The sequence below is a fragment of the Mytilus edulis genome, chromosome 6 (assembly GCF_963676685.1).
Source record: "Mytilus edulis chromosome 6, xbMytEdul2.2, whole genome shotgun sequence".
Taxonomy (NCBI): Eukaryota; Metazoa; Mollusca; class Bivalvia; order Mytilida; family Mytilidae; genus Mytilus; species Mytilus edulis.
In genome coordinates, this window is record NC_092349.1 from 87841539 (window position 1) to 87852891 (window position 11353).

Below are 11353 nucleotides of genomic sequence, written 5' to 3' on the forward strand. Positions count from 1 at the left end.
CCTGAGGAATATACATCCCATGATTAGCATTTAAAAAAGTAAAATGTGAAAATCTAAAAGATTTATTTGATTTTTTATCTTATACCTGTGAATTTGAATTGGCTAAGTTTCAATAAGCATGATAAGAATAACTGGCTGTAACAAAAACACTTGATACTTAAGCTATAGAGAAGTTTGTGCTCAAACTTGTATAACAAGTTCTTTTTACATACCTTGATGATATTTAAGGGATTTCTCTATTACAGGTTTCGTCTTGATCTAGAAATTGTACCACTGGTGCTGAAACTTAAAGCATTTGCTAAATTACGGTTAATATTTTTTTCTGTGACTGTATTTGATGCTTGCATTTGGAAGTTCAAGCTGCCAACTTATAAAAAAAACCTCTTTGACAAACCTTTTGAGAAGAGAGATCCGAATAAACCAAGGATATCGTCTGCAGCCACCAATCCTCGTCAGAGAAGGTCAAGCCCTGGAGGTTGTGAGGTCAAACAACTTGAAGGTCGTGACATAACAGATACAGCCTTTCTTTTAGAAGTATCAGCTAAGTCTGAAGTCAGTGACATAACATTATCTTATGCTATTGGAACACACAGATCTGGCACAAATGTCCAAGACTGGACAGGGATGACTGGAAGCTCTCTGACTGCTCCTGTCCAACTACATAAAGAACATTATGGAATACCCCTTTACTGGACAGTCAAAGCTAAAAATAGCCAAGGTGATTCCAGTATAACGGAGTGTAATCTACAAACATTTGATAACACCTTCCCTGATGGTAGAATAGATGAATCCTATCCCTATACAAGTCATACCAACAAGATTAGTGGTAATGTGGTGGTTTTTGATGATTCTGAGTTAGTGGACGCTCATTTAGAGGCCGTTGGATTTACCAAAAGTCAAGGTGGATCAGGGTCAGAGGTCATTCCATGGCAACCACTTATTTTGAAATCGACTACAGAACGTAATGTATCCAAGGCTAATTCCCCGCTCAAGTTCTTCACTATTGGTAAAGAAGGGAAATTAACTGCAGAGAAGATTTCAAGTAGTAAAACAGATCATGTTGAGGAATGTGCCCAAAAATGTGTTAATTTTGGCAGAAAATGTGTTGCTTTTGACTACGAACATCATTCAGAAACCTGTGACCTCCATGCCACTGTTGAAGGGCCTAATGCAGAGTTACATATCAGTGGCACATACAAAAACTATGAACGACTCGGAGTGGGCTATAGTTCTTTTATACAACATAATTTAGATTTACAACATGGTATGGTATACATACTAAATGCTGGGATAACTAATAAACTGGGATACAAGGGTTATGTGTCGTCAGGTGGGACCATGGTAGACCACACCCCTCCAGAGCCAGGACCTGTGGGCAAGGCTACTTTTGATCAGACAAAGTTTGATGGATGTAAGGCTGCAATCACACAACGGTGTATTGACCAAACATCTCTACTAAATCACAGGTAACATATTAATAATATAGTCAATGAATTAAGTCCTTATTTTATAAAATTTAATAATTGTATGTTAAAAAAGTTTCTGTGAGAAATAGGCAAAAGATACCAAAAGGATATCCAAACAGATAAGTCGAAAACAAACTGACCATGCCATGGCAGAAATCTAAAACGGCTCTGGCACATAATGTAGCACATATGGGCTATTTCAAAAAAAATGATGCCAAAGTGTGACAAACATGGTAAAAAATTAAGTCATTGCTAATCTTTTTTCTATCATTTTTCTTTAATCCAGAGACATTCAAGTTTACAAAACTACCAAGGGTAATAATGCAAAATAATAAAAACAAAAATTTTAACAACATTTTACTCATAAGAATTCATCCACTTTTCAAAGGAAACAACAAAATAATAATATCAACTGACAAACATAAATAAGAATATAAATATCAATGTAATTTTTTTGTTTGTTGCAATAAAGGTACTAAATGATTTTCCTGCAATTTTTTTTATACTTATAAACAGTTTTTTTTTTAAATATGTAAATTTCACCAATTTTTAGTGTATTCTTTAATATCTTATATTAAAAGTTTTTATATCTCTTTGCAAAAGCTTTAATTTTATATAAAAAGTATAAGGAAGCAAACATATATGATCTAATCACAACAATTGCTTCAGTCAATTCTAAGTTTTCTTCATTTAAAAAATACAAACATCTGTTTTTATGCCCCACCTACGATAGTAGAGGGGCATTATGTTTTCTGGTCTGTGCGTCCGTTCGTCCGTCCGTCTGTTCGTCCGTCCGTTCGTTCGTTCGTCCGTCTGTCCCGCTTCAGGTTAAAGTTTTTGGTCAAGGTAGTTTTTGATGAAGTTGAAGTCCAATCGACTTCAAACTTAGTATACATGTTCCCTATGATATGATCTTTCTAATTTTAATGCCAAATTAGAGGGTTTACCCCAATTTCACGGTCCACTGAACATAGAAAATGATAGTGAGAGTGGGGCATTCGTGTACTGCCCAGGGACACATTCTTGTTTATCCTTTTGTTACACTCCTGACATATTTTTTCAGCAACTGTAAGCCTGTTTTTTAATGGAATGTTTAGAAAATCAGTAATGATATCTATTTTAAATTTACAATCTCACAAATAAATAAATTTATTAGATATTTGATTACATATTTTTTTAATTTCTGAGCAAAGAGCAAACTTTTAACATGTTTAATGAAAATTACACTTTAATTTTTAAGAATCTTTGGTGAATAGTGTGCAGAAAAATCACTTTTACAAGACAGATCGGCTTTCTCATTACATTGTAAAGATGTAACAATTATTTTAATAAAGAATCGTGTTGAATTTTGTTATAGATAAGCTACATCAGAAAATTGTCAGGAGTGTAACAAATGTTACACTCCTGACCATAATTTATTGCTACCATATTTTAACATGAAACTGACCTGAAATCATGTAGAGTCTTTATATTTCACATATTATTTTAGTGCAAATTAAGAACAGGTTAAAAAAAATTATATACTTCTTACATATTTACAAATTTTGCTAATTGTCTATTTAAAAAAAAAGATGGCTTTCCTTTAAACCTTGTTCAGTCTCTTGTTTGATATTATATATATGCTGTTTTTATGTCAGATAATGTATCATGATAAGTTTGTTCGTACTACCAAAGATGGAAGCAGTATGTGCTCTGTATATTAAAAATTGTCCAAAAATGTACCCAAAAATGTCAGGAGTGTAACGCTTTAAAAAGTTTAAGTGTAACATTCATGTTTTTTTTATAGAAACAATGTTGTTATTATTGGTTTTCTTTTCTGGAATTTGAGTGTGAACACCATCTGTTGCATATTTTCAGTAACAAACATGCCATTATTATGGCCTTTATTGCTTGTTTAAGCTCAATACTTGTATGTCAGGACTGTAACACATTTAAACAAGCTAGTTCAATTGCAATTTTAGTTCAAAAATTTCAAAAGTAATGATGTAGACTTGTATTCTGTGTTAAGCTGAGGTGTAGTAATGTCATTTTATAATAATTGTCAGCTTGTTTTTCTTCCAATAACTTACCTTTGCTAATAAGATTGAAATCAGGCATGTTTTTGTGTTACACTCCTGACATTGAAGTATTGAGCATACAAAAGCAATGAAGGCCATAATAATGGCATGTTTGTTACTGATAAACTGTAACAGGTAATGTTCACTGAAATTCAAGAAAAAACAACAACTATAACAACATTGTTTCTAAAAAAAATACATCTTAACCCAGTTGTTACACCCCTGACAGACCTGGGTAGTCCTCTTATTGTAACCATAATATTCCAGTAGTAGAACTTCAGGGTCAACTGGATGCACCTGTGCCAAGCTATGATACTAAACAAAAAAAATAAACCGTGCAAGATGTACAGAAACATGTTATTTCACCTACAAAGACATTTTCTGGCAGCATATTGACTTTTACTAACATTTTTTTTTTACACAAACTTCTTTGACTTACCTTATGAGGCTCATAAAAATGTAAATATATGGAAGAATTGAACAAGAAATCATAGTCAAGATATAATAGTTGGATGAAAGATATAGTTTGGTATTGTATCTGCCGTTATTTATTCTATATCATCAATGAATGCACATGCTTTCTTCTAAATGTCACACTAAAAGCGTTACACTCCTGACATTTTGAGGTACAATTTTGGACTATATTTTTTAAACAGAGCACATACTGCTATTATCTTTGGTAGTTAGGACCAACTAATCATAATACATTATCTGACCTAAAAATATTACAGATATAGTATCATACAAGAGACTGACAAAGGTTTAAAGGAAAGGCATCATTTTTTTTGAAATAGCCCATATGTGAACTTGTGTAATTTTCATAGTGGGCGCTTTTCAGAAATAATTTTATAAATGATACACAATGTACTAATGTCAAATGTATGTAAGTTAAACATAAATTTATTTTATAGAAAGATAATAGATGGATCTGAAGGTTCCACAGTATTCAATGGACATGAAGGTGGGGTAGAAACTCTATACACTCTGGCCAATCATTTCATGTCGGGTAATTATTGTTATAAACATGATAAAGTTGACAAAAAGAGGTCATACATGTGGATGAAAAATCAGTTTTAAATTTATATTTGTTAGACAAAATTTGATAAGACTGTACACGGAAGTAGAACACTAATGGAGGATGTGTTTGACAGAATATTTCCCCATTCAAATATGTATAAGGGGAGATAACCAAACTTTCTTGAATATTTTTATAATAGACTATATGTGCTAATATTCTCTGGTAAGTCAGTTTTGTTTTTAATTCACTCACAGTTCTGGTTTTAATTAACAGCTTAGAATATAAGTAAGAAGGTGAAAAAAAAAAAAAATGCTTTAAATTACTACTGAACCCTTTTTGCCAGTGTTACTGAATGATAGTAAGATGATATACTTAAACTTTGGTTTTTCGATTCTCCACTATCCACTATTAAAGATGGTCATCATTTAAAAAAAAAACCACACTTATAAAATTATGATTGTGATATTAAAATGAAGCAGGATGAGAAGTTACCCATCCTTTCATCTATAACTTCATTTTATCAGAGCAGGTTAAAAAAAAAATTTATTATGTAAAATGGATTTAAAGGCTCTTTCAAGGGATGTAGTTCAAATCTTTGAATAATTGGTTTTAAAATACCTTTATTATCATTATATATTACAGCTACCTGGGATGGCTTCAATGAAAATGAGACAGGTATCTTTGCATATACTTGGTCTGTTGGTACATTAATATCTTTATTATCATTATATATTACAGCTAACTGGGATGGCTTCAATGACAATGAAACAGGTATCTTTGGATATACTTGGTCCGTTGGTACAACAGTTTGTGGCACAGATATTGCCTCGTTCTCTGATCCACATGCTCACTTGTCTAGTCCTAAATTCTGGACCAACACAGGATATGCCAGGAACCTACATTTACCTGATGGTCCATACTATGTCACAGTCCAAGCTATTAACAATGTGGTCCACGGTGGTGCCATGGTAACAACAGTATGTCACTCCACACCCATCACGGTTGATACAACTCCGCCCTTCTTTTCCAGAGGCGTGACTGATGATGATATTGTTTTTGACGAGGATTTTAATTTGATGGCTATGTATTTTGATACCTTTGATCCTGGATCTAAGATAAAGAACATAGATTTTGGTTTAGGACTAACAAAACATGATGTAGATGTGAGAGGGTACTCTACGTTTGATTACAAAGAGAACCAAACTTTTATTGTAATTGATGATTTAAACCTTGCCTCAGGAGAACCTGTCTGGATAAGACTAAGATCAGTTAACAATGGTAAATTTATGTTTGGTATACATTTTTTTATAAAATTAATATACACATGATACATACCTGTCAACCTGTGACTATGAAAATGCAGGTCATGACCTGCATTGAATAATCAAATCTCAGGTCATAACGCGTACGAACTTTTTCGAGCTGAATTTCAGTATTTATGGTACATTTTCTTATAATGTATATCAAAGATACCAAAACATCAATGCATTATCACTTTGTTAAGTCATTTTAAATCTTATTAAATATTATTTCATTTTGCACTTTAAAGATTTTTATAAATTTGTATAACTCAGTCTTAAGTGCTTTACTTTTTGAGAAAAAATACTACAATCATCAAACACTAGAATTTAATGTACTTCTTAAATGTTTGAGACTTTTGACTATGTAGCCTTTATCCATAGTATTTTTCATATAACAAGGAAATTAGACTGATAAAATATGGTAATACAGTTAAAGGAAGTATAAATGTAAAAAATAATTTTCAACTTTTAAAAAAAAATTATATAAAGGTATAAAAATAATGAAAAGTTATTTTTCAATATGTATTTGAATTTTATATTTTTATGATTTAATCTTTTTCACCCATAAAACGTAAATATAAGGAATAATTTTGAATGGTGACAAATAAGGGGAAGTAACTCTAGTTCAGTTTGTAAACCGATGGTGCAATTTATTTACGACCTAAAGCTAAGGTAATTGGTGTTAATTAACAGTGTGTTTGACACCAAAGCTGTCAAGTGAAGCCATGCACTTAATGGTCCACTTAATTTGACAGTTTACATAGCTAGATGAACTTCCTGTTCATGGAAGAATTACGAATTTGCCGGTATTTCAAAGGAATATTACTTATGAAATCAATCTCAAGGCTAAGAAATACGGGTGAAATCGGGTCATTTTCGGAATTCCCAGGTTATTTCAATGACCCGGCGGGTGTTCCGGGTGATCCCTCAGAATTGTGAAAATCTCGGGTCACACCCACAGAATACGGGTCAGTTGACAGGTATGCATGATACAGTGACTTTATCTGAAATGTGATGATTGTATAAATTATCACACAAAAGTTCAATAAAGTATGATGTAATTTCTGCAGGTCTGTTTGAAACTTGCGCAATCCATGGTAATCACAAACACAATTGCTGATGAAAAATGGAGATGTGGAAACTTTTATGTTTATTAGACAGCAATCCTATTTCATATATAATCAAAAGCATGTTAAAGTTGTCCTATCTCTTATATCACTGTGTTATTGGACCTTGCAGTAGTTGTTCACGTTTTATGTCTGTTTTTTTTAAATTTTCAGTGGACCTGTTTAAAACAGCACACAGTGACAACCCTATCTTGATAGACAGAACGAAACCAGTAGCTGGTCATGTTTTAGATGGAGAAGTTATGGATGTAGACATGAAGTATCAGTCTGATAGCAGTAAAGTGTGTTCTCAGTGGAACGGATTCTATGATCCTGAATCAGGGTTAAGCGAGTAAGGAATTAGCAGTATAAGTGAAGTTCTATGTTAACATGGATAATTCAAAATCAATTATTTGTTTTTTGTCAAACAATCATTTATTTGCTATTTTCTTTTATTTTCAGTGACATTTATCATACCCTTTAATGAAGATACTATTTTTTTTAGATTTGGACAATGCTCAATGCAAGCCCTGAATCACGGTTCCCTCTTCAGCATGTTCAGTGTTTTTTGTTTTATTTTTGAATAGATTGTATTTATAAATTTGGTGTCAGAACTTAAACAGAATCTGTAGTTTGATAATCCACTTTTATTGTAGATACAGATGGGGTGTAGGAACAAAAGTTGGAAGAGATGATATTGTGCCATTTAAAAATAAAACATTTTCCCGTGATGTGAAGGATTCCTGTGCTGACGTACCACTACAACACAACAAGACATATTACTCCACTGTTATAGCTAAAAATAGTGCACTGAATCCTAAAACTGTGGAGGGATATTCTAATGGAGGTAATTTATATAATTGTTTGGGAATGATATCACTACAAACCATGAAAGTCTGAAATGGCCTATATCTGTACTCGACTGTACTGATTTTTACTCGACCAGTCTGAATTGGTCTGACTTTTACTTGACATTACTCGACCCCAGTCTGAACCATACTTGACTGTACTGAATCGTACTTGACCCTTATCTTTGCTGTTGAAAATAACGTAAATTAATGTTTCTACAGTATATAGAATTACTGAAAGGTGTTCTTGTTCTGTTTGTAGTAAAACCTTTATCTAAATGAATTTCAAAATCAGATTAAAGTTAATAAGTTTATTTGCAAACATTAAACTTAAGCTAACAAACATGTTTATTTATTTTAGTACTTATTGACACAACAGCACCTGTAAAAGGATGGATTGTGGATGGGAATATTGGAAAGGAACATGACATGAACTTTTCTTCTGAGACAGCTGAGGTCTCCTCAATGTGGGGTGGATTTAGTGACCCAGAAAGTGGAATTATCTCCTACAACCTAGACGTTTATATAAACAATAAACTCTCACAAACATTCCACAATGGACTAAAGACAGAATTTGTGGATTACTCACTGAGTATGAAACATGGTGACCATATTTATGTAAAACTGACAGCTAAAAACGGAGCTTCCATTTCCACCATCATCAGATCAGATGGTTTCATTATTGACCAAACTCCACCCATTGTTAAATACCTGTCTGACACTGAAGATGGAAAACACTATCAAAGTGATGGCACAAGCCTCAATCTGAAATGGGAGTTTGACGATCCTGAATCTGGGATGAAGGAGTATCGTTACTATATTGAAGACTTTCACCAAGGTCAAGGACAAAAGTTTTATCCAAAAGGTCAAGATTACATCACACTTCCAATAATTAAGAAAAATATTACGGCAAATATTCATCTCTCTAACTTAAATCTTACAAGTGGACACAAGTATTCAGTGAAGGTAGTGGCCATTAACCATGCAGATATGCCGACCTCCCAGGAATCAACTGGTGTTATGATAGATACTACACCTCCTGTTCTGGATAAGGTAATACAATTTTAAATTGAAGTCAATTAAAACCATTAGAGATGGCGATAAATTTGTACTCCCAATGAAAATGAGTATCTTTTTGTGGCAAATATTTTTCCTTGCAAGATTAATCATATACTGCAGTGAATATGAATTAACCCCAATGGGATAATAAAGTTGAAATTTAAACAAATTTCCAAATTAAACGTTTTCATGTTGCATCAAAATGACTTGAAACTTGGTACATATGTTCTTTAGACTGAAGGGAACATTTTAGAAAATAAAAGCTATTTAGGGTTTCAATTCATCTATTTTGCTGTTTACCAAAACTTGTAAATTGGATAAAACTAGATAGATCCTACATATAGAAACATATTCAAAATATTTTCTGCCAAGTTAACAAGCTTTAAATTTTATAACATTTTCTTCTTACTTTCCAGATTCATCTTGGACTTCAGACAGCTCCTCAGGAAATTAGTGATGATAAACGCTTCATTGAACATGATGATCAACATAGTATAACCTTGACCTGGAAGTCACATGATTTCCAAAGTAGCATTATTAAAAGTTATGTAGCCATTGGTTCCTATTACGGTGACACATCCGTAACCAATGGTTTCCTGGAATTTGGAGCCGAACCAAAGGTTATCCTGAATGATCTCAATCTTAAACCAGCTTCTGGAAATGATTCTGTATATTACTATGTCCAGGTCAAAGTTGAAAATGGTGCTGGAATGTTCTCTGAAATAAAGAATTTATCATTACCAATCATAGTTCTGAAGGATAACATTCCCGGTAAAGTTTTTGATGGCAGGAGTGACCTTGAAGATGCTGACTTTACCATTGACAGAACTTCAGTGGGCATGTCCTTTGTTGGTTTTGAAAGTGAGCAATGTAGCATTGTTGGATATGAATGGGCCATTGGCAGCCAGCCATTCTATTATGATATCCTTCCGTTCACTAGATATGGAATAGTTCTAGTTAATGATACCCATGGCCGAGGTCAGATCCATACAGAACTTTATGAGGGATCAACGTATTATATAACAGTTAGGGCACAGACCGGACATCGCTGTAAAGAGGAATATATCCTGTCATGCTCCGATGGTTTCTCATTAGATACTACTCCTCCTGAGATAAAAATGATCAGTTTTGGAAAAGAGAAGATCAATCCGGAAACCATCACAACAAGTTTGTATCAAAATAGAACAGATTCACTTGATTTCAGATGGGAGTCTAAGGATGCTTTCGGCATTAATGAAAACTGGTGGTCTATTGGTTCTCTACCAGGGAAGCATGACATTCACCCAGTAACCGTAACTAAGGATACTTATATACCAGCAGGATCAGTCTCATTTAAACATGGACAGACATTCTTCCTGAATACTGGTGCTGTAGATATAGCAGGGAACCAGAGAGTTGTCTCCTCTCCCTCTATTACTGTAGATACCACCATACCAGAGATCTTAGATTTGAGATGTACACGACATATATCAGTTCTCCAGTCTCTTGTAGAATGTAAATGGGAAATGATCAGAGAATTTGAAAGTACCATAAGGAATTTTACTGTTGGAGTTGGATCTGAAGAAACAAAGACAGACATATCCCTCTTCCACAAGCAGGATACAAATAAACGTTCATGGACCAGAGATTTATTGACAAGAATTAAAAACAATAATCTAACGGAAATATACATCATCTTCAAGTTAGAAAATGTACTTGGAATGGCTAAAACATTACCATATAAGGTCATAGTGGATAGAAGTATACCCATTGATGGAAAAGTTGACATTGTGACCAGTATTGACTTGGATGAACCAATCATGAAGCAGTATTGTCAGATCCCTCTTAGCTTTATTGAGTTCACAGTGAAAGGATGGCAGGATGAGGAATCAGGCATTGAGAGGTAATTTATACTATCAACTGTAGAATTGAACGAATATATGTTTATATAAGAGTCAGTCCTGACTGTAGATTACAGATAGATTTTGTCATGTTCATCTGTCAAAATTTTAAATGATTACTTGTTATCAAAACTGTTTGCAAGGACTTGAGCATACAGTAATTATTTTTAACTAAGGCCAAAAATAAAATATTGTTTGTTTCCCCTCACCCGACCGACCTGGTAAAATCACCGCGACCCGAACAAATTTTATTGGCCATTCTTGTCCTCAATTATTTTTTTTGATATGTTGGTTATTGGTGATATCTTTCCGATGCTGTAGTCAAGGTATTTTTGCATTGAAGCGTCTACATGATTCGGAATCAAGGAAAACAAACAAAATGCTTTGCCACACGATTTGTTTGTGTACAAGGGTGATCTTTTTTGAAAATAAAAAAAAAACTGAAGCATCTTTCAACCCGCTGAGTGCATCTTGATTTGCTTTGTGTCTAACCTCTGTTCCTGTTTAAAGGATAAAATCTTAAAGAATTTGATTAAAAATGGTCAGACTCGTGCTTTAAAATCTATCTACTTTGTCTTTGAACAGGTTGGGCACAAGTCAGGAAGTGTGGGATACATG

The 11353-nt window shown here is 33.4% G+C and overlaps 1 protein-coding gene across 1 annotated transcript in view; it reads left to right on the forward strand.

Moving 5' to 3' along the window:
• The window catches only part of LOC139528806 (uncharacterized), a 53160-nt gene that overhangs the window by 28115 nt on the left and 13692 nt on the right, over window positions 1-11353 (forward strand). The window contains exons 17-23 of the mRNA XM_071325011.1: window positions 246-1466; window positions 4435-4529; window positions 5280-5819; window positions 7123-7300; window positions 7605-7795; window positions 8158-8849; window positions 9272-10737. Coding sequence (XP_071181112.1) covers window positions 246-1466; window positions 4435-4529; window positions 5280-5819; window positions 7123-7300; window positions 7605-7795; window positions 8158-8849; window positions 9272-10737 — 4383 coding nt within the window. The remainder of the gene's footprint in view (window positions 1-245; window positions 1467-4434; window positions 4530-5279; window positions 5820-7122; window positions 7301-7604; window positions 7796-8157; window positions 8850-9271; window positions 10738-11353) is intronic.